General features: G+C 35.8%; 6 protein-coding genes across 7 annotated transcripts; 3 read left to right on the top strand and 3 right to left on the bottom strand.

Annotated features, from left to right (window-relative positions):
• Positions 1–764: 764 nt before the first annotated feature.
• On the top strand, positions 765–2,209 carry LOC100377854 (uncharacterized). The gene is made up of 2 exons (XM_006825621.3): positions 765–854; positions 1,000–2,209. Exon 2 carries the CDS (start codon positions 1,005–1,007, stop codon positions 1,782–1,784), a length of 780 nt encoding a protein of 259 aa, XP_006825684.1. The 5' UTR covers positions 765–854; positions 1,000–1,004; the 3' UTR covers positions 1,785–2,209.
• A 995-nt stretch (positions 2,210–3,204) lies between these two features.
• LOC102800584 (uncharacterized) lies at positions 3,205–13,048 on the top strand. Its single transcript, XM_085497393.1, has 2 exons — positions 3,205–3,487; positions 11,449–13,048. The coding sequence occupies exons 1-2, from the start codon at positions 3,205–3,207 to the stop codon at positions 12,282–12,284; spliced, it is 1,119 nt and encodes a 372-aa protein (XP_085353519.1). The 3' UTR covers positions 12,285–13,048.
• Positions 7,928–8,988, bottom strand: LOC144343816 (uncharacterized). The gene has a single exon (XM_078006223.2). The coding sequence runs from the start codon at positions 8,413–8,415 to the stop codon at positions 8,116–8,118; it is 300 nt and encodes a 99-aa protein (XP_077862349.1). The 5' UTR covers positions 8,416–8,988; the 3' UTR covers positions 7,928–8,115.
• Positions 13,049–15,196: 2,148 nt separating the features above from the next.
• Positions 15,197–17,897, bottom strand: LOC102800694 (uncharacterized). 2 transcript variants are annotated; one of them, XM_085496958.1, is made up of 2 exons: positions 17,805–17,897; positions 15,197–16,825 (listed from the first exon to the last, which is right to left on the bottom strand). In XM_085496958.1, exon 2 carries the CDS (start codon positions 16,811–16,813, stop codon positions 15,959–15,961), a length of 855 nt encoding a protein of 284 aa, XP_085353084.1. In that variant the 5' UTR covers positions 16,814–16,825; positions 17,805–17,897; the 3' UTR covers positions 15,197–15,958. The 2 variants fall into 2 exon arrangements, with proteins under 2 accessions (XP_085353084.1, XP_006825686.1); XM_006825623.3 differs by lacking the exon at positions 17,805–17,897 and adding an exon at positions 16,990–17,080.
• A 41-nt stretch (positions 17,898–17,938) lies between these two features.
• Positions 17,939–19,230, top strand: LOC146747601 (uncharacterized). The gene is made up of 2 exons (XM_085496959.1): positions 17,939–18,049; positions 18,145–19,230. Exon 2 carries the CDS (start codon positions 18,465–18,467, stop codon positions 18,912–18,914), a length of 450 nt encoding a protein of 149 aa, XP_085353085.1. The 5' UTR covers positions 17,939–18,049; positions 18,145–18,464; the 3' UTR covers positions 18,915–19,230.
• Positions 19,231–22,832: 3,602 nt separating this feature from the next.
• LOC146747600 (deoxyhypusine hydroxylase-like) lies at positions 22,833–25,814 on the bottom strand. Its single transcript, XM_085496533.1, has 4 exons — positions 25,543–25,814; positions 25,188–25,264; positions 24,180–24,417; positions 22,833–23,926 (listed from the first exon to the last, which is right to left on the bottom strand). Exons 1-4 carry the CDS (start codon positions 25,787–25,789, stop codon positions 23,619–23,621), a joined length of 870 nt encoding a protein of 289 aa, XP_085352659.1. The 5' UTR covers positions 25,790–25,814; the 3' UTR covers positions 22,833–23,618.
• Positions 25,815–26,596: the final 782 nt, after the last annotated feature.

Raw genomic sequence — 26,596 nt, 5'->3', positions numbered from 1 at the left:
CGAGTTCTGTGGGTTTCCCTCTCAACATCAATAAGAAGGCCTTACACTGTGACAATACTAATCGCCATAATTCGACATACCACGGCTTAATAATCGCCACAATTGATGTATAAATAGTAATCGGAAGATCTACACTACTGATACAGTTGATTCGACAGAAATCGTGGGACTATTGTCGAATTTATTGTTTCACGTTATGAAATGTATTTCGTTGAAAGGTGACTGCGAACAAACAGGATACTAATAATTGACATAACAGGACACAATAATTAACATAACACAAGATTCTAATCAGCATCACACAACATTATAATCGACATAACATAACATAATAATCAAGAAATCATAACATAATAATCGACATAACACGATATGTTAATTAACATAATACTGATTATTAAGATTATACTTTCTTAGACGCAATTTATTAATGGAATGCGACCGTGTGTAATCCATTAATTATCTATTTGTGATTTTCCAGTCGTGAATTTTATAAATAGTCAGCTGTCGGACATTTCCCCAAAAGGCCTTGTTACAAAGCATTTGTTGCATCTTTCCGAGAATATAATTTTGAGCCAACGCTGTGATCTAATAAACAGCGCCACCAACGTAACATTGACAAATGAATCGGTGAAAAATGGATTTGACTACCCTCTACGCCGGCTTCCAGCAAGACTATTAAAGATCTGTCATCCGTCTTATACTAGTTTATTCAGCACAGCGCCACCATTTATTGACACGACTGCACACCCACACTAAGTCATATTTAGTTGCAGGTTTCGCTGTGTTGCCGTGAAATACGTTGGAGGCTGTTTATACTCATTTCATCCCGTTAAGCTAACTACCGAGTTAAGGTATTTGTTTTTTTGTGGCATTGTTTTGTGTTACCCAATCATTTACTATAAATCCACCACGGTATTGAATTATTATGACGTATAAACATTACACGTTGCAATGTGAAGCAAAGCCTGTTACTAATTGTCCTAATTCTTTCTGCAGAGAAAATGGAGTTGTCGAATTGTCGACAGAAGCTGGTACTTCTTCTACTTGGCCTGACCAAGAGCGGTAAAAGCGCAACTGGTAACAGTATCCTGGGTGAACACAAGTTTCGATGTGGGCGATCTTATATCTGTACAACCAAAGTTACAGAATATGGAACATGCGGTGTTGAGCGAGAAATCGTGGTCATTGACACACCTCCTATTCTCGATCCCAGTGATGAGATGACAGCTGAACACGTATTACAAGAGATCGGAAAAGGCATGTTCATGGCGAAATCCGAGAGTCGCGGCATTGACGCCATTATTTTGACACTAAACGCCAACGACCGACTTACGAAAGAACATGATGCCAGTGTTGATTGGCTTCGCCTTTACTTCGGCGATGACAATTTGTCGAAATACGGTATCGTATTAGTCACTAGAAAAGATCAGTTGGACGAAGACAACCTATCAGTCAAAGATTTCTTATTGGAGACGCCACCCTCTGTACGTGGGTTACTAAAGAGAATAGACAACCGCGTGGTAGCGTTTGCAAACAATTCTCGTGACAACGATGTCAGACAAACCCAAGTTTCAGAGCTCTTATCTATGGTTGATGGAATGAGAAAAGAAAACATGGATTCTCTCCTGTACATGAGAGAAAATGAAGAAAACGTGTTACAAATGGAAAGATTGTGTCGCCTGAGTGTGAATGAGACTAGCAGCGGTCTTGTTCAATTTTTAAGCTCAAGGCTGTGTCGATTGTATCACCATGTGTTAGAGTATATTGGATATGGTCGCTAGAAGATTTGTTGAAATACAATTAGGCGTAGATGATTAGAACATCTGGGTTGGGCAATGACAAACAAATCTGTGCATAATATTTATTTTTTTCACTTATTTTTTTTTTTGCTATATTTTGTTTGCTTGATGAATTTGCTGTAAATTTTGTTCACAATATCTGAATATTCTGTGCAAATTATTATCCAATTCTGAAATCGCCTCATATATGCGTTTCCTCGTCAAGGGGAATAGGGTACAGAGTGTGAATGAGTGTTTTGTTGAACCATGGTGACCGAGAGAGACTTTCTGGCAATATATTACTGTTAGACAGCTGTGTCATTCGTAGTCTGTTTCACCGTGCAGCATTTGTAAGAACTCACTGTAAAGAATTGTACTTACATTGTACAAGTTGTACGGCATTAATAAATCAAAATGAAATAAAATAACGTCAGAGCTGGGCATATGAAATATACACATGCGATCCCATCACAGTCAACTACGATATATTATGGTTACAATTAGAATGTAAGTCCATTAACAACTATAGTCATGAACTGTGTTTAATAAATCTTAACAAACGTTATAGTCATTAAATTCGAGTAATGTATGTAATGTAATCTATATTTTGAATTTAGTAGCACAAAACACACCCCCATGGTTTGGCGGGCATGCGCGGAGTTGACGTAAAACTCATGATCTGATAGTTGCATAAATTAGCATTATTTACCAATAACCTATGCATATTATTTCACCAAGGCAGAAACCTACCAATCAATCAAAAGTCTATGGTTGTGCCAACATGGAAATAATGGTGTTTATAAATATACATCAGAGGAGTGAGTGTGTTGCAGACTCGTATTCTAACGTATGCGGTGTTAAATGGAATGTATTCTAGGTATGCGTCAGGTAGTCAATGTCACTATGACATCAAGATCATGCTACAACCTAGTTGTGTAGGCGAAAAACATGGCATATTCATTTGTTTCTTGTGGCAAACTGCTGTATAAGCACCCGTCAACGCTCGCACTTTCTAACACACACATTCATTGTTCACGAACGCCAGACACATATATTATCAGTATAACACCAACGTCTTGAATAATTCCGCTGTCATAGGGCAGTGCCCGGCATCAATAGTTCTTGTAAAAATATATGTACACCCTGGATTTTACGCTGTATGATCTGTTCATGGGTTCAGCCACCGGTCACGAATGATGACATTTGGAAGGGTTATATAATGCAATGCATCTTGGGAAGTACACCGACTTCAACATACATTAGGCATATTGAAATACGCGTCTGCTTGCAGTGGCTCGGCGTATTTTCATTGATAGTCAGTTCGAACTTTCGTGATGGGTGTATAAATGTTCGTGATTTGTATGTATCTTTAATACATTAAAAACGAAATCTAAATTGTCATTACAGTTAGCTTGTTGTAATCATGGCAACCGGCACTGATCAGTTAATTTTGGTACTGATTGGACGAACAGGTTCTGGTAAAAGTGCTACTGGTAATACTATTTTGGGAGACAAAAGTTTTGATGCGTCGCGTAGTGCAGTGTCCCAAACCATAAACAAGAAGTGGGGCAAACGCAGCAATGGGAGGGAAATCGTCGTTATAGACACGCCTGGTGTGTTTGACACACGTGAGGATGTTTCTAAAGACGTAATAGCCAAGGAAATCTCCAAGTGTGTAGGTATGGCAATGGCGTCGATGCGTTCGTGCTAGTTCTCAATCTTGATGATCGATTCACTGAAGAACACGCTCAGTCTGTGCAGATATTCAAAACACTTTTTGGAGAGGACATGATGAAGTACGTCACAATCGTTTTTACAAGAAAAGACCAACTTGACGAAGATCAGACACTGAGTGATTTTTTGAAGAACGTCATTGGCAAACCTACCATTCGATTGATGCAGATTTGAATTTTGAATTATTTTTCATAAATATGTACTCCTGATTTCAAAAGGGCAGCTTGTGATTCGTCATTTATAAGACTAGTTAATAACAAATAATTTTCTTGGAACATATGTTTGAATTATAAAGCTTGAGTAAGCATTTATTTGTAATATAATATCAACTATGGTACCGTGTTATTAACGATCCTTCAACTAAGCTTATACTTGTCGGTGTGATTGTCAGTTACTTCTTATATATGCACTGTTATAAATAAACTATTTACATCTACTTGGTTGTCTTTTTCATTTATTTAATTACCTCTGTTTTCGAGTCCGAATAATCTATGCTTCGACAAAGTAAACCGGTTGCCCATCTTCTTTTCAACATAAATAACATGAATCTTTTTAAAACACGACGCATAGGACGTGCGAGCTTGCTAAACGGCTCTTGTATTGTGTTTAATATTGCTCTGACAGAGAAGCAGTCGACGCCCACGAAAGTACTTATGTGTGATGCCATTCTTTATTTGCCAAGACGGATAAGTCGTAGAAAAAAGAAAGTGAAAGCATGAATAATATATGAAACTCAAAGTTTATCATAGAAAAAGTGTTTCATTGTTCAACTTCGGAGAATTCAGATAGTACTTGGGTACTAAGAAACCTACAGATTTCACACTTTATACTAGTACGTGTTGGATCAGCCTATCATGTAGTAATAATTCATGGGACATGCGATTTGTTAAATATTTGTTCAAACACTAGTTTGACAGACACACATTAACAATTTGCATAAGACCAACGGATGTGTGTGAACATATTAATATGTATTGGTTTTCAAAAATATGGTTTTGCTTCATAATTTTATTCTATTTGGGTTCGGGAATAATATTACCAACAACGGCGCTGTGGTTAAAACTGATAGCCTGGTTTTGGTTTCTGGCCAACAGATTCCATCAAATTTTCAAATTATAGCATTATAAATATTTACCTTCACATTGAAATGACCTTTACATAAATAATTGCTAGGAAATCTGCAACCTTTTTTAACATTCGAAAATATAGATAAGATTAGAACGGGAGTTTATGCGTTTGTTTGAAAACCGGCAATTTTCGCAAAACTGTTCTGTCAGTGTTGATTGAAGAGAGCATTATTATCTAAACAAAAAAAGGTGGAAACCAAAATCACGTGTTGAGTGTTGTATTCAGTAGATTTGGAGAATTTGCGGATACTATGTTACTCAGAAATCTACACACGTCACACCACCCAAGACAGTACGTGACGGGTCAACCGTCCCTCACAGGTAAATGATAGAGATGTTTGGCACTCTAATCTAAACAGATAAATCCACATTCAGCCACAAACAAGAAATGTTCAAAAGCAAAAATAATAAATCTTGCTTTCACTAGTTGTTTATTTGAATGAGTGGTCAACATGAAGTACATTAATGTGTGCTAAATGCCAAGTATTTCATTGCGTTTCTTCGGCGTATTCATCGATTCGTGGTTACCAAGAAATCAACGCATATAAATACTACTACAAGCAGACGGTACGTGTTGGATCAATATGTTCTGTACTATCATGTTTCAAATAGCCAATGACTGTGATAATGACAGTTTTGTATTTGATGGTTTACAAACATAATGATTGTTTTTTATTTGTATTTCACCTCGGCATATATACAACAAATTATACAATGGAAATATACATAGTGTAAGTTAATTTAAGCAAATAAATGTGCATTTTAAAATAAAATTACATACTGTCCCACTTTGACTCTTCACATTCTGTCATACACCAGCATAGGTAGTACGCATGGCGAATTTCAATTAACCTTAAACATATATATTGTGTTGTCAATATTTGTTCTGATAAATCAGCCACAATAACTTTCTACACACTATCACAGGGGATGCACATATCAGACTGTTTTTTTACATGCGGTTTGTTAAATATTTCTTGCAACACTTGTTTGGCAGACCCACTTCATTCTTACTTCATCAAAACAGACCATCGTCAATAGCGGGAGAAAATTTAAACGAAGTTTCGCGTTTGTCTAATTCCACGAGTTGTCTTGACTAAAATACGCCGCTATGAATTTTCTTTGTCCTGTTTGTATAATACGAGATCTCACTGTGAACGGAAAATTGTCTATTTAGTATTAGATGACATGCACAGTAGATTATTTAGTAAATTCTCGGTATTCACTGATGATTTACCAAGAAATCAACACACATATCCCACCGCGTATAGTCGGTACTTGCTGGATTGTCCTGTTCCTCAGAAAAAACTTGTCACAGACGAATAATGGACAATTGGAGCGCTCTAATAGGGATAGGGACAGATCAGTTTTTATGGCCGGGGCTGGGCCGGCATTTTTTTGTAAATGTAGAAACAAAATGAACAATGGAAATTATGGTGACCTCCCCCATCTGGACAAAGAAAAAAAGTGATGTGACTCCCCTCCCCCATTTTCAGTTCTTTTTAGAACATTTTTATAGTTACCTATTTAGTTTAGTTATAGTTAGTTGGTGTAGATTGTCGCATTCTATAGTCATTGAGTGAAAAATAAATGTTTCTACAAATTAGCGAAACAGTGCATGTCCTCAAGTGCCTGCTTGTCTCCCAGATCTTGTTGTCATTGTATACCGCACTTCGCTGTGATCCTCCTCTTCACTGACCAGAAAGAAAGTTGTACACTTTTGTGAGGAACTCAAACGTCAATACTGTATACATGAGGAGGAGCAGGAATTGGAGGAGGGGGAAGAAGAGAAAGGGAAGGAAGAAGAAGAGGAAGAGGGGAGGAAGATGGAGAAGTAGTAGGAGAGCAATGTGCTAAGGAAGAAATAGATGTTTTATAATATGAAGAGAAGGATACAGATAAAAGAACGAAGAGGAAAAAAAGGAGAAGTAGCTGGGAAATATAGGAATATAAATGAAAAATAAGATATTTGTTATATTTTATATTATTTTATATATATTCTACATTACTATTTTTTAATATCATACTTTATTGTGTTTCCTGTAAATCTCCATACTTTTAGTCATGTGATAGCGATTGCAAACTGCATACAATTAATAGCTTAGAATCTGTCAACCTATTTATTTCCACTTACTAATATTTATTTACTGTGGTATAATTTACACATTTACATAAAGCACTTTTTATATTTTTATTTAATTCATTGTTCTGTAGTCAATATAAATTATTTGAGATATAACCGTCCATACTTTACAGGGTGTTGTCATGTACTGTATTTGTCAACATTTACATTGACATTATTGCAATTTATATCTAGTTTATTTCTGTTTACAGTTTATATTTACAAATCACATTCCAGACTTACAGCAACAGAGTGTGTTGTACTCTTTTCACATTTAATGTGTTGGCATTAGTTGTTGCAATATTGTTAATATTTCATTTCACAAGTTTTTATATCATTTGCTGTCATACGCCAGGTTTCTGTGGTGTACCGCAATAAATTATAATTAAAATGCCGATATTTCCTAGTGTAATAATTTCGAAATGCTATAGAAATACAATGCAGATAATACCAACCCGAAAAGAAAGTAGCAGTTTATACTTGCAAAATTCTGTGACGAAAGTATGGCACGTTGTAACTCATAATTTGCAATATTTTATAAATAAGGCGCCCCCTCAAATGCTGTATGAAAAAGACTGATCACTTCATAAATAAGGAGGCCCCCCGGAATTTGCCGGCCCACCCGGTCTATAATAACTGATCCGGCCCTTATAGACACACACACACTCCATACAGACTATACGCGTCGCCCGCGGATCACCTTGTTCTTTGATGTTTACATCAACTAATAATGGATAATTTTTACATTGTTGATGTGAACGAACAGTGGGAATGAGATAGAACGTGAGGTAATTTGAAATATGAATTTAAGTAATTAACACCGATTTGGACTGCTTTATATATACATTATAACTATGTCAGTTATAAGAATAACAATATATATCTAAGTACGGTTGGAAAATCATAACATTTTTTGTTTGTTTTGATTTTAAAAATGAAAATATAGATTTTATTAATCGTGTTGAATAATTGCCTTAAAATAAAAAAAAAACAATTTTATATTCAAATTAAGGTACAGGGCTGCGGCAAGCATAGCAGCGTAGACCCAATCACCTCTGACCCAGATATCTTAGTTACATATGACCGAATGAAAGTACAGAGATATTGAATGCAATGTTAATCGACACAGATCAACAAGTAAAATTATGCACAATAACTAAACATTTTTAAACTATTAACAAACTAAAGTGATGAGGATATATTTATTTTTGTTTATATTTGAGCACAACTTCAAGAAATGCAAGCGCTAATTCCCCAAATTGTAATACATTTGAATAAACTTTTCAATAACTGATGTATTAGATCCTTTCGCAATCTCTTCACTCTGTTTGTCACATCCACCTGGTCCGCTTTAATTCTTCATTCGGTCTTCCTCGACTACTTTTTTCACACGGTCCGTCAGGTTGTTGGTGAATGGCTTATAACCATTTTTTGCTTTCATCTTCTCAATAATTTTCAACAGGTCAGTAGTTTGACGCCAATTGATCTGGACGTCTTTGGACTTGTTGTTGAACGCTATGACCCGATGATCACACTTCTCCAATATATCAGAAAGGAACTGTGGGACCTCGGATAAATACTCATCCAATGAAATACCATCATCTTCAAGTTGATCCTTCCTTGTGAGAAGTACAACTATGTATTTCATCATCTCTTCACCAAACAGTTATTTAACAGAGATATTGAATCGTATGCATGTGTTCTCTTGTCAAGCGCTGATCAGCACTCATTGTCAAAATGACAGCATCCAGGCCAGCCCCTGACTCATAGCAATACCGATACTCTTTGATATTTCAGTGGCAACTATTTTCGGAGTCATATCCTCGCGCGTATCAAACAAGCCTGGGGTGTCGATCACTACAACATTTCGCTTTCCAATAACTCGTTTACCCCATGCGGTACATCGCGTTTTAGCTACAGAAGACATCGTTGACATAAATTCACAACTTTCTAAGATGGTGTTACCAGTGGCGCTCTTGCCAGCACCCGTTGGCTCAACTAAGACCAGAATGAGGGGTTCGATTCCATGATTGCTACTAGCCATGTTTTCTGGAAAATATAGTGAAAAACATTGAGTCCTATTGTGAGATCTCCACAATTGCAATAGATATATCAAATCGTTGTGAGTTGTGTTAATAAATCCAAATAAAAGTCACATCAAAGACATTTCAAAAACTTAACTTTAAAATAGCACTTAGTGACACTACGTGGTGTTAAGTCGACACAAGCCTCGCTCGGTATAAATATTGTTAGAGAATATCTGAGTTATGCTAATTGCGTCGAGAATGGTCACGTGGTTATGTGTATCAATGGTGAGTATGCCCTCAACGAGTAATTTTACTTCAGAATATATTGGTAAAATTTCTACGTCATAATGCATGGATAAAAAAACACGTACATTGACATAATAAATAATTTAACTAATCAGCGAGTAATACCAAGTACGCGAATAGATTTAACACATATGCAACTTAAGTGATATTCATTTAAAACATTTTTGACTTTTGTGTGTGACAGAATGAATAGCTTAAGAAACCAAAAGTAAACGTTCAATAGTTCACCTTCGGAGAATTCATCTATTCTTAGTTACTAAGAAACAGAGTTTACGAGATAGGCCAACTTGTCCAGCAGTACAAATGTGTTCTCACAGACGAATGATACGTGCTCTAAATGTGGTGCATTGATCTCCGAATATAAGTAACATATTGTGAAAAAGGTATTTTCATCGCTTTTCATTCGTTACCATGTAAATTTCTAAACAAAACAGTGATTAATGTGGATAATATATGACGTGTTACGTGGGTTTCCCATACAGATATGTATAGTTGACAAAGTGGAAGCGATCCTCACCGCCCATAAACAGGCAGCGAAGACACAAATTATTATAATTATCTCGTGTATTCAGTCAAGTCTCATGTACATATTATATTAACGAGTAATTTATCTGATGAATGGAAATCAGTCGAAATAACCAACAGACCTTCGATTCACCGTACTTCTCACAATAAAATATAGCTGTGCTAAACAAATATTCATTCATAATTCATAACCAATATTTAATTGAATTCGATGATCCTGTGTTTAAGTCACTTTGCTCCAACTACTGGTTGCTATTACGTACCTAGCCTGAGTAAACAGACATGAAGTCTATTTATAGTATAGGCGAGAGGTCAATCTGTCCTGCATATATTGAAACATGTTTTGAAATAAACATGGACTAAGTACTAGATTCAGAATAAAGGATGATGTCATGCGTGGTACGAGATTGTCTGGTACTGTCGTTTGAATCCATAGCGTTCATATGTAAATTAGTTCTCCATAGATGTTCGGCATGAATAAACTCGAGATCACATTTCGTATTTTCTGTTTCGCTAGAAATTGCCCACATATAATCATAGGTGAAGGATTTACCTAATCATATACATAACAACATTGTATAGCGCCATCAACGAATTTGAACTTACTATTTAATGCCAATGTCCTGCATGCACCCCTGCAAATAAATTAGAGTCGTTGTATACGACTTGAATGTTACGCTTAAAGGTTAATAATTTGCTTTCTGATGCTTGACACGATCTCACTCAGAACCTCACATAGCCACTCAAAGCAGACACGTTACGCCACATTGCACTGCACTAAAATTGGAACTTAATATAGGGCATAGTGAATATGCTTTTACAATTACATGGGAATTTCAAGTCCCTAACCCCTGAGATTAATTCAGCTCGATGGTTAGAATGGCCTACAAAGATCCTTGGGTACCAATATACCAACCGGAGTGAAATAATCGAAATTGCAGTCACTTATACGAACATAAACGTGAAACCCGGGATTCGAACTCGCGGCAAACGCATCTCGCCATTGTAAGCAGATTCGAAACTACGACATCACAAACAACATGTAAAATATAATCCACTCACAAATAATGGTCAGCACGAGTTATTAGGAATTTCCTTGTGAACATTTATGTCCCCCATGAAGTGAAAACACCTACGTGTAAATAATCGAAATTACATATATGAACACAGAAACATGAAACACGATGAGTTCCTTGCCAGTAAAACTAAATGCTAATGTTGTCTATCTTTGCGAAAGCTGTCACTGTCACGGACGAGTTTAATTATCAAAACATTGAATGCTTTACTCAACCCTCGATTCGATGAATGACATTTACTGACACGGGTTATTCTGTTGTATTGAAGCCAGTGTATGGCCACTGTTCTGGTTGCTGTAGTTTACATATATGTAGTGGTTTTATAGTGCAGTGCATCTTGGGAAACATGATACTTGAACATCTCTGAGGCGGAAATTCTGAGAAAACTATTTCGGGAAAAACGCCACAAATAACAGCTATTGGTTCAGGGGTACCTAATACCCCAAGCAACTCTGGTCAGTAGTCACTAAAGTCTCTGCAGTACAGGCTGAACAACTGACATCTCACGGTAAGTGTGTGCGCGGCAGTATAATCTCTAGGTGGCGATGTGCAACTTGTTCACCTCTAGCTGTTATGTCCATGCATTCCCAACTAATATAGTATTTCCGCTTCAGATTGTTCAGAGATTTTAGACTGGTAGTTCGTTCATTTTTTTAAGTTTTTTCCGTATCTGTCTTCACAGAATGTAATGATTGGATTTGCATATGTGAGGTCAAAATCGATAACGTGAACTAAATGCTTTTCTTACAGATATTGTCATTATGGCAACAGGCAACAGGAAAATAAATTTGCTGTTGCTTGGAAGAACGGGGTCTGGTAAAAGCGCAACTGGGAACACCATTCTTGGGCGAAATTGGTTTATATCTAAGCGTAGTGCGTCGTCAACCACCACGGAAGCCGCCTGGGGGAAATGCTCATATAAAGCAAGAGAAATCGTCGTAGTTGATTCTCCTGGCGTTTTTGACACACGTGATGGCGTCTCTAACAAAGTAATTGCTAGGGAAATAGCCAAGTGTACAACCATGGCACTAACTCATGGTCCAGGCATCGATGCATTTGTATTGGTTCTTAGCATTGATGATCGATTCACGGGAGAACTTGTTGAGTCTGTGGAAATATTCAAAGAAATATTTAAAGAAAGGTTTCTGGAGTATGTTACCATAGTTTTTACAAGAAAAGACCAACTCGATGAAGACCAAACGCTCACTGATTTTCTAAAGGACTGTCCGAGTAAACTCCAACAGCTGCTAAAGCAGTGTGATAATCGTGTGGTTGGGATCGACAACAAAACAAAAGATGAAAATGAAAAGGATTCTCAACGTGATGAATTGATCCAAAAATTGATGACGATGATGCAAAAGAACGGCAAGCCATTCAGCGATGAAGTCACTGGAGTAATCACCGAAGCAGTTGAAAGAGATAGAGAAAAGAACTACAAAGGACTACCCCCGGGTGTGGCAGCTGACATGCAATGTGACAGTATTGCAAAGGGAATATCTTCTCTAATAGGCGTGATTGCTGAGATGATTTTAGACATAATAACTTTTGGTCTGTACAGTTGGCTAAAAAAAAAGTACTTGGCATAACCTATGTGTTCTCGTTATATCGCCCGCTCACTTTTTTACATTACAAAGTTTAATTCCACCGAAGTAGAAACTGTCTTAGGTAGAATTAATTCATAAAAAACATCATATTAATTTTTAGTGAAAAATCTTTAACATGTACCAAGTTCTGTAATGTTTTGTGCACACTTACCTTCTCAGTAACGGCAATAATCTAATTTGAAACCCTGGAATGAAAAATTAGGCAAATATCTGCCGACATAGCTGAAATAAAAACACATTAACTGTTGAGTGCAAAATACTTCCGTCATTTCCGTCACAAATTTTCTAGACAAAATACATATATTGTTGTAACAAGCATTCATAACGCTCACTCACCGTTCTGCATTTAATGCCAAACTTTATCACTAGCAGAAATCCAGTAGTGCGTAATGTACAATAAAAACTTGAATTCATAATTTCAATTCACATCCATAGTTTGATCTTTAGCACAGTAAAATTATATTATATATTCTTTGTATAATCTGTTTTAAACGATACTTCATCACCTTATTTGACAATCTGATTCTTCTTCTTAGGTACTCTTCATTTTAGAACAAGTTTATATCGTCTTTCTGTTAAAGCTACATTCCTTGGATACTTGACATGCATAGTGATATGATATATTTCATTTAGTCTTGGTGATTTCCTTATGAATCTTGTAATATCCAGTCCAATATCAAATCAGAGAACTGGTTCACATCATGTTAAACGATAATAAAACAGTGGTACAACCACATTTTTACGAAGCTAAGCTCAAATTTATTGCACTGTGTGGCTATGATGTTGTCTACACACACACTACAGTCCGACTATATGTGCTGAATGAATCTATTCTGCGCGACCATTGGATGAATAAGCTATTTCTCACAATGCTTGTCAACATAGATAAGATTCAGGACCACGATGAACCACAATGAATAGCTGACAAACAGAAAGTTGCAATTACCCATTCTATAGCTTCGGAGAATTCATTTATAATTACTAAGAATGACAATATATGTGCTGCACAACGATTGCTCTGCCAGAGTGATTAATATTTGTGTACACGCATGATTATATGTCATGAACAGAACTCAAAAGCATGTGACAGAATGAACAGCTGACAAAACCAAAAGTAAACATTCAATAGTTCACCTTCGAAGAATTCATCTATTCTTAGTTACTAAGAAACAGAGTGTTCGTGCTAGGCCGACTTGTCCAGCAGAACAAATATGTTCTCACAGACAAATTATTTACGTTAATGGTTTTAAATAAACTATATTTGATAGACAAATAACAATGATTCAGTATACAACAATTCGAAATAATATTAGCTTATTAAGTTGAATTTAAATCTCATTTTTATACAACTGCTATCGGTGACGGTATATTTAATTCTCAATATTTGTGGAAATATTCTGTCACTTTTGGTAAACCATGGGTTGACCTCAATGAGATTTGTAACAAGAGAATAACACTTGTAATTGCCATGGCAGCAATTAACTAAATGGCTTTGATATGGCATGATTATTATGAGAACACTAATGACCATGACAAATAATTAATATCATATCGTACAGAACATTGTCTCACTATTCCGACTGTTGGGTCGCCTGTTTGAAAGAAACATGTAGGCGTTGAATATTCCGTACATGTAAATACCGAAACGTGCTTTACATTAGGTGCATTCATCTCCGTATATAAGTAAAACATAGGGAGAAAGGTGTCTTCATCGCTGTGCAGTCGTTACCATGTTAATTTCCAAACAAAACAGTGGACAATGTAAATAATAGACCTGTGACATGGTTTCCCATAGAAATATGTGTAGTTGACATGGTGGAAGCGATCCTCACCGACCATCAGCATGCAGCAAAGACATAACTTATTATAACTATCTGATGCATTCAATCAAGTCTTATGTATGATTGTACATAGTAGATTTACGAGGAATGTGTCTGATGAAAGAAAAACATTCGAAACCAAAACTAAACGCTCCATTGTGTAGCTTCGAAGAAATCGTCTATTTTTAGTTATTAGGAAATCTACACATATACCACAACATATCCAAACCGTAGGCGCTTGAGTCAGCCTGTTCACCAGTAAGACAGACGATTATCATGTTTAATAATGTTAAAATAACTAATCAATTTAAGAGTGTGCATATTTACATGACAACTGTGAAAGAGAACCGCAAAGTTAATAATGATGGGTAACAAAAAATGTATACAGAAAATTTGCTTATTTGTTGCTGTCAAGTAATATAATACAAATTATGTTTGTGTGATTCAAATAGCTGTTACTATATAAGGACAACATGATACCGTCAGATTAAAACGCACTTTGTCATTGAAAGTGTCATTATATATAATTTATGTGTACACGTAAAATAGGGATGTTCCATACTACCTGTGGCTATGAGTCTGAACCATAAGTTGAGCCACAATTTAATATAATCAGTACTCAGCATGACAAAATGAATATCACCAAATATATTTTTTATTTTAATGTACTGTATTCATTTTTGGTTTTGAATAAATCAAATTATGGAAAAATTATGTTCATTGCAATGTTGGTGATGTGTAACGAGTTAATCGATATTGGCGAAGTCATGTTTGATCGAGTTGATTATATAAAATGACAGGTGGTAAGACGGCGACACAGTGAAACATATTAGTACCTTTGTTTTTGTTTTATATTTCTGTTTTTGTGCGATACAACTGGCTGCTAATCAAATTGCATAGAATCCCATTACAAATCGACGTTCCTACATGTTTTGTTAAAAATTATACCTTGGTATAAAGCATATTTAACACGTCTGGTGCACGCGCATATACATCAACTTTGCGATTAAGCAGAACACTTAATGTCGGTACACCATGCAATACAGACAAACAAAATGGAAATTGACCAATGACTTCACTGTAAAAGTATTTACTGCTTTATTAATAAACACTATAACAATTTCAAATTAAAAAACAATGAAAGTTTTAAAATGCAAAAACACTGCTTTCCTTACATACTTCCGAACGCAGTATGTGTCTGGAAAAGCTGTTCATTCTTGAGTACTAAAACAATTATCTCTAAGACATACAAGCATAGTTTAAGCAAACTGAAAATATGAATGTATGGATGAGATAATGATGCAAATAAATACTAATTTTGTTATAATGATTGTTTTATCCGTGTACCAACTATGTGTTATTCTGTGCATAGTAATAATTTGAACGTTTGCTTCTGCCTATTAATCGAGTAGAGATTTTGCACATATTGGTCAAAATGTATGTAACATATTTTATAGAGCGCATAGCTATATCTAATTATTCTATAAAATACAACGTACTTAAGATAATAGTCAACATTGAGTAACGGCATTGTTATGATAACCAGCAATGCATATTATCTGTAATTTATAATAATTAATAAATCACACAGTCAAGTATGAAATAATTTCAAAGCTCAAGATACGTAACAAGCATCTACATTATAATGTATACCAAAGCATTGGTAATTAAAGGTTTCGTGACCATGTAAATAACCAATGCAACAACCTCATTATTTCGTTATCGACATCAAAATGGTCAATCAAAAGTTTTACTACTCAGCGGGCAATCGTTAGATGTGGTATATAAGAGTAATACTTAAACAGCGATTTTGTTGATTTTTTTTGCATATTAGGGCTATTCCTTGGGACACTGTTTAGGACTGATCTCGAATATCATTTTCGCTAAAACGAACGCTTTCTGACTAAATTCCATAATGAATGAAGCGATACTTCTGATGATTGTAATGTTGAATCCATTTGCAATTTCTTCACTTTGTTTGTCACTACCGCCTGGTCCGCTGTAGTTCTTCTTCCGGTCTTCCTCGACTGCTCGCTTAACGCGATCTGTCAAGTTGCTAGTGAATGGCTTATCACCGTTTACCGTTTTCAGTTTTTCAATAATGTGCAACAGTTCAGCAGTTTGACGCTCTTTGACTTCAACATCTTTTGTCTTGTTGTTGAACGCTATGGCACGACGATCACACTCCTCCAATAGATCAGCAAGAAACTGTGGGACGTCAAACAAATACTCATCCAATGATGTATCATCCTCGTCAAGTCGATCTTTTCTGGTAAAGAGTAACACTACGTATTTCATCATCTCTTCACCAAACAGTTTTCGGAGGAACTGAATTGTATACATGTGTTCCTTTGTCATGCGCTGATCGGCACTCATTGTTAAAATAATTGCATCAAGGCCGACACCTTGACTCATAGCAATACCGATACATTTCGATATTTCAGTGGCTAGCATTTCTGGAGTCATTTCCTCGTGGGTATCGAACAAGCCGGGGGTGTCGATCACCACAACGTCCCGATCTCCAATAGCACGTTTACCCCATTCAATGTATCTTGTTTTTGACACGGAAGACAATGTCGACACAAACTTACGTCTTCCTAAGATGGTGTTACCAGTAGCGCTTTTTCCAGCACCTGTTGGACCAACTATGACCAGAATGAGGGTTTTACATCCACCATCGTCGCTAGCCATGTTTTCTAAAAACTGAATAGAATGTTTTTTTAGTATCACGACTAACAAACCTTCGTCTTTTTTGTATCTGTGTCAAAAATGAGATGATGAACGCAATACGAATAATAAAACGCCACATATCCGATCATGTATGTCGACACTAGCATTACTTTTATAAAGTAATTATTTAAGCTTACCTCTAGTGTAGCTGACGAAATGTACAAGACAGAGACAATATACTAGTACACGGCTTGCGGGATAATGGCGAGATATAGCCGATTGTCGGTTTCGAAAGTTTATTTGGAAGTATGCCCTCAGCGAACAATGTGTGTTGCAAGTTACTTAGACTATGAACAAGAGGGCACACGCGTTAAGGTTTTATTCACATAAAGTTGGTAAATATTAATTACGAGCGTTTCAGTGCCAGTGAACTACATACACCATTTCGTATATTGGGGGGGGGGTTATTTTCGTTCAACGTAATTGCAATATTTTTTTGTTCGTACTACGTAAATTGAAAAAATAAATTCCGTAATTCTGTAATCACAGGCTAATCGATCAAATATTGTTTTCGTACACTGTAAAAATGTGTCATTTTTCTCGGTACGTACAAGAATTTACATCCAAATAAAAACATCGTAAAGAATAATCCGGGGAAATTACATTATAGAAACTGTAAAACGACTAGATGACACAATTCACGACAAAATTGAATGTCAAGACGTAAAAGGCCCTCTAACTGAATGAAGAGCACTACGAGGGTAATATGCGCGTGCATCTCTACACACGCGTGGTACGAGATTACGTATTGTCTTGCTGTTTGAAACCACAGCTTTCATATGTATATTAGTTCTCCGTAAACGTGCGTCATGAATAAACTAGAATTTCAGTTGAGTAAAGAGCAGATGCTTTATTTTCGGTTTCGCCAGCAATTGAATATAATCATGGGATTTACGTAGTCATATACACATCGAAATTGCATAGCGCCAAAATTGACTTTGAATGAACTTACTATTTAATGCCAATGTCCTGTAAGCACCTCTGCCAGTAAATTAGAGTTGCGGGATACGACTTGCGTGTAACGCTTAAAAGTTAATGTTTTGATTTCTGCTGCTTGACATGACATAGGTCACGTCGCTTGCGCATAGTCGGGATCACGAGGTAAAACTGACAGTATCGTAATAATTTTGGGGCGTACACGACGAATTATTCTTTAACTCATTAACGCTGTACGAAATACCAACTTTCAATTCACAAGTAAGTTAGACGTCGTTGTTAGTTAGTGCATATACGTTTAACCTGATTAAGACATTGTATTCTATTATAAAACTTCCCGACCACTTGGTTTACAGAATAGCTATGAGTACTCGACAATTTATCGATAGCAGAAGTCCATTGAGGAAAAACACAGTATCTATAGTGTTGGTCGGTATGATAGGAAGCGGTAAAAGTTCAACTGGTAACAACATACTCGGCGTGGAAAGGTTCCGTACTCGGCGTTCATTGGTGTCTATCACAGACAGACTGGGGGACAAACAGTGGTGAAAATAACTTGATCGTCATCGATACCCCGCCTTTACTTCTACGCGATGGCAGCACTAATAGAGGACCGGGTGGTCCAACTCCGAGGTCGGTGGCTCTGGAAATCAGCAAGTGTACCGAGATCGCAAACATGGAAGGCGGTGGACTGGATGCCATTATTCTGACGTTCAACATCAATGATAGGCTCACGCCAGAACATCAGAAATTTCTGAGGGATCTGGAACTAATTTTTGGACCGGACATTCATCGATATTTTATCGTTCTATTTGCAAGGAAAGACCAGTTATCGGACGACGGTGTTTCTTTGACAAATTTTCTGCAAGACACTCCTGAATTTTTAAGAAATTTGCTTTATAAGTGCGGTAACAGAGTATTGGCGTTTGATAACAAGACAAAAAATGAAAACACTCGACAGACTCAGATAATTTTGTTGATGAGTATGATTCACGTGATGAAGAAGAAAAATAACAATAAACCATACGACACTGATATAAGGGAGAACGTTGTTGCGATGTACAGTAGCCGGAATGAGTTGAGCCCTGGCTGTTTTGCGTGTTGCCAACAGTGTGTTATTATATGATTTCAGAACACTTCGAGATTGCTTGGAATACTACTACTGCATTTCAGTTTTGCTTACCAATGATATTTCGTTCACATGAATGTAAATTCAGTATATGTTTACCAGCACACCTAATCAGTGACACTGCTGTGTTACTTTCGGGTCAAATTATCGAGACATATAAAAGTTACACCTTATATATTCACAAGGTACCGTAGTAAAATATTGTTTTTAAATATGTTTGGTGCGGATTGTCTTTTCTTAGTTCAAATCATGTTTACTAGAAGTTTGTATGTTTAATTTATGCAATCGATAAAATAATACTTGATTTAGTTTATTTTTTCAGGGATGGGTTAAATTTCCCAGATTATTGAATACCATTTTACTCCCTGCTTTCTTTTATTAAAATCAAAACATCCTTATTTTATAAAAAAATACAAGGAAGATCGTGTTCAAACGGAGATACGTTATTATTGTATTGTTGGTGTGAAAATATCGTGTATGAATTGTGGCACCATAGTAAGTAGCGCCCTCTGTCAGCAATTGTATAGATGTGTGCACAATGTACATGTGAGGGCGGTATTACAATTTTGTTCGCAGTCAATAGACTGACGATCTAAATAATATTACATAGCTTAATTTACATCTATATAATAAACCGGTACTCACAACGTTTCGGTATAATACTGAATTAGTGCGTATGAACAAGACAAACCAATCAGCATTTTCTTATCGCCATGTAGTTAATACTTCAGAATTCAACTATGTGTAGCGGGAAATCTGTCATTTCCAACATTATCCTCGGTGTTCAAATCTCTTCGCCTGTCTGTGTAGTATCGTGAGTCCAACTTTGAGGGCCCTTATTGTTTTAGTCTGCCAAATTGTCTTCCAACTCATATTGGTGGAGAGGAAGGCGTTTTTTTCTGGAAATTGGCGTGGAACGGCCACGACTGTATCAGCTGAAATGCAACCACAGTTTTGCGTCGTCGACTATGTGCACTTTTCCACCAATAAAATTCAATTCCTGAGGTTTATATGAACAATTTTAATACTGAATGCTAATCTTGCAGGCTCCATTCAAACCAAGAACCACACTATTTGCAACGCGAACTAAGATTGTCAGAAAACTTATTATACATGCCTCATGCAATGTCAATACTATTTTTTTCGACATTTGTGTCTTTAACAATTGGTGCAAAATGTGTTTTTTTTATCATGAAAAGAAACGTTCTGTATAAAAAGTCACAAAATGACGAAATTGGCTGTGCTATGAGGGTCACAGGCAATGTACACAGGACAGATAATATCCAAATATTTAATTATTTTACGAATATTTATTTGGCGTTACAAGTGACCCAGGGATATAATTTGCGTCAAGCCAATTGCACTCCCGACAACTGAGGTCATATCTGTGTTGCGGAAGTAGAAATAGTAACATATAATAATAGTAATAATACTAATTATAATATTTAGTACTATTTATTACAAAACATCTCATAAGAAATGTAACTTTGTATATATGTACACTTTACTATAACAATTTACAGACACCCTGAGACATAACGAAGTTGATGGTACTAGGACAATCATTATTCAAAAGTACGACAGTACCACTGTATGTTGAAGATATTGGAGGAATACAAAAGGGAAATGAAAAATATTTTAAATTGAATAAGTTAGATAAAAAAAACTGGTGGCTAATATAGTTACGCGCCTTGAGATGTAAAAAACAATCAGAGAGCACCAAGTATTTAAATCAAGTTCCGTAAATGCAAATCAGGTTACAAGGCATGAATTTCAACGAAAGGTTTGCACATGATAATAGCCCAGCTATGTACCAAGTTTCATTGGAATTCTATGAGTGGTTCGTAGGATACCTGTGGGGCACTTGAAAATTAGCTAATTTATGCACAATGTCTAATGTCTATACAGGAAACAAGTTAAGAACCTGGTCTTCATCTCAGACAAATCGTATTGGAAAATGCTCTTCATCTAACATCGTCGGACAGAGAATCCTGCATACACTAATTTTAACAATAACAGTAACTTTATGATTCTAAGATGATGAAGACTCAATTACAACCTAAACCACAGAACTGCCTGGCGATGTTTGGCTATTGACATGAAGGTACTGATACAGATGTCATGCGAGTACCGTAACTGTTTTATTTATTGCACTACACATATTACTTGATATGTCATTGGCTTCAAACACAATTTAAGAAACACTGATTCCCACCATAAACTAATCACGTTTGTGAAGTATCCCACATATGTAACAAGTTCCGTTAACATCTAGATATTGAGATATTGCAAATAAAGTAAATAACATGCATGGTGAAACCCTAAACAAATTACGTTTATGGATTACCTAAGAATATCTATTTACCATGTCTCTTTGAAATCTCATGAGTGATTCTCGAGATATTTGATAATCAACTAGTTCATTTCTGCAAATTTGTACATTACCTTTAATACAAAAAATGTTATTGAAGAAAAGTATTTATTACTGTATTTCGGCTGTAGCATGATATTTCCCGCATGAAAGTGAGTAAATATGTAAAAAAAATGTATAATTAATCTTCAAAATCAGTTTGACTTAAAATTAAAGGTTACTCTCGTAACGTAAACTGTTTCGTATGGCTGCTTGATATACCATATCAGTTTTCAACGAAAGTATAACACAGAATAATATCAATGAGTAACCTATTTAAGAACACAGTTTCATCAATGCAGGTCGCAGATACCCTGTGACTGAAAAACCAGCGATTTTGAACTTCACTTGTAAGTATTTTGACCTGTTTTCAATTCAAAATGGCTATATATGGAAATCACGTGGTTTGCATATACATTTTCTGTAATTGAGCCGTGAAATAAATGCACGTCCATATGTGTGACATAATATATGAAGCATGTGTAAAATTTGGAAAATGGCATTCTTTTAAACTAAGGGGCTACCAGACAGCCATTTTGAATCCGATCTGCAAACCAAAGTTACGTGTATCAAATTCGCAATTGTCCAATGTATTATAAAGTTTTAATTAAATCCCACATAATGCGCATGCTCCTTTTACCTGGCGAGTTTGCCGGTGAACACAACGGTTGTTTGTACATTTTGTATTCTTGCAATAAATAGCATTCCACAATGCTTGTTCCATAGGGAATAGCTAGTACACACCGCGGCCCAAGTTTCTGTTCGCCAATGTTTACGCACGATGTATACGAGTATTGGCCTACGCACACTGAGATACAGCAACGGAAATACGATGGTCTGGGTGTTTAGTCTATCTATTATAATATGATGGTCTGGGTAGTTAAGCTATTATAATACTATGATGGCCCGCGGCGGTCTATAGCTATAATATAGTATGGGACAATAATATGAATGATAAATACGCAGGCCAGGTCGTCGTATCATTCATTACCTTAAATATAATAATAGATAATACCGGTTTGTCATACATGCATATATATTCAAACTGTCACTGTATGTCATTGTATGTTTGCCTACTTGTCCGTTTCCAACATGAATTATTACTTGCATACACCGTGCATAAACATTGACGAACAGACAATAATTGTGGGTGTGGTGTGTACTAGCGATTTCTCATGTGACCACAATATTTGCCAGCAGCGTGATGACGAGAGAGAAAGAAACATTAGTTTAACAGACACAAGCAATTCTGGTGATTTGAGATTGCAAGAACGCCATTACATTGTTCATTAATTGTTTTTTTATTTTGTTTAAGGAAAAGGCTTATATCGTATATTCAAGTTTAATTTTCATTCTCGTTCTTTTTCCAATAAAAGCAATCTCAAATATATACTAAAATAAATAGTAAGATTAAAATTACAAAAGAACTATATGAGATGAGATGCAAATGATAATAATAATAATAATAATAATTAAACTATTGGGAAAAACAAATTAAATGTAATTAAAATAGACTAATAAAAAACACCAGCTCAATTATTTAATGAATCAAGATGATACAAAGGTATCTACTTCGAACAAATGAATAAAGAAATATAACAATCATATTGAGTTCCGTATGAACAACAATCATCCAGTGATATTCAAAGATTGATGCAGGCCAATAAAAACTGAAACCATTTCTATGGGAGCAATTGCTAAACTAGATGAAGAATAATCCAATATGTTTGAAGAAGAAAAGAAGACACATAAAGTGTGCTTTTTAAAAAGTTTCTATTTTTTTTAAATATGGATTTGAGAATAATAATAGCGTTTGATATTATACTAAATAATTTGCTCAACAAGCAAAATCACAAAATCATTACTACTCGATTTCCCCAAATTCACAACTTTATTTATTTCATATGTTGATTGTTTTTTATACTCTGATTTTCAACAATAATATAATCACAAATAATTCAGTTCAAAATGTTACATAGTAGCCTGCCTTTTCAACATCACTGATTTAGAGCTAGAGAGCTATATTATTCAATAGAGACATGTTAGAAATATAATACCTTGTTTACTTGTTCACAATCGATTAACACCTTAAACCATTATATTGTATGTAATTATTAGGTGAACCTAAAAGAATGCTAGATCAATAATTTAAAACCATCTTATCCATTATAGAGTCAGAAACAAAAATAATCTAGTTGACTATCTATTTTAGGGTGAGTGGATTTAGTTTCTCTATAGATGATGGTGTGGTAGCTTTCAGTAACATATGTAATATATTAACATCATTTCAATTACTTGCTAAATAATGAGTGAGCATACACATGCAAGGCAATCTGACAGCTATCACTGACAACAGCCTCTTCGTCATGCAAATATTCTTCCAAGATGTGCGTGCAGTTCTTTTTATCCATTGCTCCCAGAGCAGTCGCACATTCGTGGCGAACGATTAGACTCTCGTTAGAATTCTTCAAAGCGTCAGTCAACACTGTAACTATCGTGTCATCGGCCTTCCTTCCAAGTGCGTCGCAAGCCTTGTTTCTCATTTGCCCAAATATAAACGCCAATTCGTGTCGTAGCATTACGCTACTGGCTTTCATACCTAGCAGATAAGTGGGTTATGAATATGTTTGTGCTTTCGTTCAGTAAACGTACTGTTAAATTATATAGACCTGACCAGTATTATTTACACAAGATATATGTGTGTACGAGTACGTCATCATTGTTATTTCTTTCAGCCATGTTCGTGGCCAGCATTGCCACAGCAACTAGGCTCTCAAATTTACTTGTAACGTAAACGGCAAATCTTAACAGTGGTGCATTACAAATAATACATCGATCAAAACAATACGTACCTTCGGCAAGTGCAAGAACTGATTCTTCGCTTATCTTATTCCTTAATGCAAACATAGCTCTATATCGGTCAAACAATGGTAACGACTCATCCAGCAATGCGCTTTTCAATGACTGAACATTATCGTCATCTGATGCTGGAGCAGGATCAACACATTTGTATTGATTCTCGACTTGACTATGTTTATTACTATTCAACCAGTTGATTCTTGCCAGTGCCAATTGACAGGTTTCAGCAATCTAAGATCAAATAAAATAAAATTAGTAAACGATTTTAGTGGTAAATGTGTGTGACTGTTAACAAAGTAGATTGTGAACGAACTAATGTGCTTCCCGCAACAGAATATTAATAGCCGTTCGTTGTTTCGTCCAACTGAGTCTGTATGTCCAATTAGTTTTGCTCGAATCCATTATTCGGCTCACTAATTTAAATAAAATCTGTGTATTTGTTTTAATATGCGTCTGACTGTCGCGCATGCAAGCTGTTCAGTTACAATTCGAATTCTTTAGTTTTTGTTCTATTTTTCATTATTATTTTTAATATTATTCCAAAACTTTCAAAACCCATGAATTACTACTTTTCAAGTCTGGAAATGTAATATAATGACCGGGTCATCTATATTTAACTGCTTTTGGGAAATATGATCAAATTACCTGGGATTTTTCAAGAGCAAAAGCTGTTATTATACCTCTTTTTCAAAAACCACACCATATTGCCACATTGTTATGATTTCAGTCTCTATAACGAAATTTTAACTATGAAACCTTTTTCTCTGTTTACCCCTAAAACGTATTTCACTAATTTCTGCGAGTGTATACTTTCGACATGATGTTTCTGTTTTCATTGTATTTCCTCACAGATATATAGATTATACATTCAAATTCTGTACAAATACTGGTACTACTGCAGAAATATCAATCTAAGCTGACTTAACGTGATATCATGACGGCCATTTTGTTTTCAAGCCTGCCACAAACCATACAAATTACAGAAAACTTCTACTTATCACCTCGATCACCGGATCAAATCTATACCTTTCAAGTATATTAAACACTGACTTCGAACCGATAGCACCATGTGCTTCACCTATAATAAAAAACAAGAACATAATTTATTTGTAAGTTGATAACAAATTAATTTAGGTTAAACACATATAGTTCATATATCATGGAAAAATAATTTACATAACTTTACTTAATCATTGTTATTGAGCACATAATTTGACTTTGAAGTCCTGTATTGTTGAAAACCTGTCGGAGAAGCAGTTGATTGATATTGACAGATGTTGAATAGACCTTGAGAAACTAATTGCATTTAAAACTTACAGATACAGTAAAGCACGAGCGATTGGTGAAAATACTTACCTGCTTCATGTCGCACTATTGGTTCTTGACTTGTGTCTTCCAGTACATTAATCAGATATGGTATGGCGTTTGGGTCTTGTATCTGTCCAATATAAAATACTGCCTCGTATTTTAGCAGTGCTGATGGGTCGTCTAGGAATGTGAGCAAACTATCTATGGCTTTCTCGCTGCCTAGATCTTGCAGGGTGAACATTCCCCGAAAACGCTCGGTCACAGAGAGCTCCTTGTTGCAAAACGTCTGTTGCATCTTTTCGACAGTGATATTTTCAGCCATGTTGGAGTAAGTATGATGAATAACACAGAGGGGTAGTTTGTATTGAGACGATTGTGTATCATTGATGTATAAATAGAATGCGTAGGCTCCAATTTTTGTACGGTTTGATCAGTATTATATACGGCTCATGTAATTGTTACTATCAATTTAGAAAGTCATTAACGAAAATTAAGGGCTCCCAAAGCTGTTCGGCTGAGCCCCTCATCTACTCCCTTCGGGTAGTGCCCTCCCTCTACGGTCTTATGATAGCGACTTCATGTTCGCACATTCGGTTCAAACGCTGTTAGGCTATTGTTTAGAATCAACAATTTGCTTGTTTTGTGTAAAGATTATAAACAAATATTTAATGAATTTGATAATTAGGTTGTTTTTTTATTGTATTTAGCAGTGACTACTTTTGCTATGTGCATACGGCAGCATTCTATCGGAGCCGAATTACTACTCTTACCACCGATTAACAAGAAATTATCTCCAATACATTCACACGGTCGGAGCCTAACCAGAGCCAAGATATGCCAGAGTTTGATTCAGATCGATCAGAGCTGAGCGGAACAGTGTCCCCAAAAAATTAATATGAAAAAACATGGCTGAAAACGATATTGGTATCATGCTTGTATTGTTTATTTACATGGCACGATGCTGTTGAGCTGGGAGAAAAAAAGAAACAGTCACGAGTCTGAGGATTGAGGTACAAAAGACTGGTGTTATGATTTAGATACTAGTATCTCGAATAAACAGGAAACATAAACACTGCAGCTAAAATGTGTTACAGCCTATTCT

This window comes from Saccoglossus kowalevskii, chromosome 3, assembly GCF_978046115.1.
Source record: "Saccoglossus kowalevskii chromosome 3, keSacKowa6.1, whole genome shotgun sequence".
Taxonomy (NCBI): Eukaryota; Metazoa; Hemichordata; class Enteropneusta; family Harrimaniidae; genus Saccoglossus; species Saccoglossus kowalevskii.
This window is presented reverse-complemented; position numbering and strand designations above follow the sequence as displayed.

Coding starts and splice junctions, on each gene's coding strand:
- LOC100377854 (XM_006825621.3), top strand. CDS start 1,005: ATGGAGTTGTCGAATTGTCGACAGAAGCTGGTACTTCTTCTACTTGGC.
- LOC102800584 (XM_085497393.1), top strand. CDS start 3,205: ATGGCAACCGGCACTGATCAGTTAATTTTGGTACTGATTGGACGAACA. Junction 3,488..11,448: donor AATGGCGTCGATGCGTTCGT/GCTAGTTCTCAA, acceptor CTTTTCTTACAG/ATATTGTCATTATGGCAACA.
- LOC144343816 (XM_078006223.2), bottom strand. CDS start 8,415: ATGATGAAATACATAGTTGTACTTCTCACAAGGAAGGATCAACTTGAA.
- LOC102800694 (XM_085496958.1), bottom strand. CDS start 16,813: ATGGCTAGCGACGATGGTGGATGTAAAACCCTCATTCTGGTCATAGTT.
- LOC146747601 (XM_085496959.1), top strand. CDS start 18,465: ATGGAAGGCGGTGGACTGGATGCCATTATTCTGACGTTCAACATCAAT.
- LOC146747600 (XM_085496533.1), bottom strand. CDS start 25,789: ATGCAACAGACGTTTTGCAACAAGGAGCTCTCTGTGACCGAGCGTTTT. Junction 25,265..25,542: donor AATAGTGCGACATGAAGCAG/GTAAGTATTTTC, acceptor TTTTTATTATAG/GTGAAGCACATGGTGCTATC. Junction 23,927..24,179: donor AGTTCTTGCACTTGCCGAAG/GTACGTATTGTT, acceptor CTTATCTGCTAG/GTATGAAAGCCAGTAGCGTA.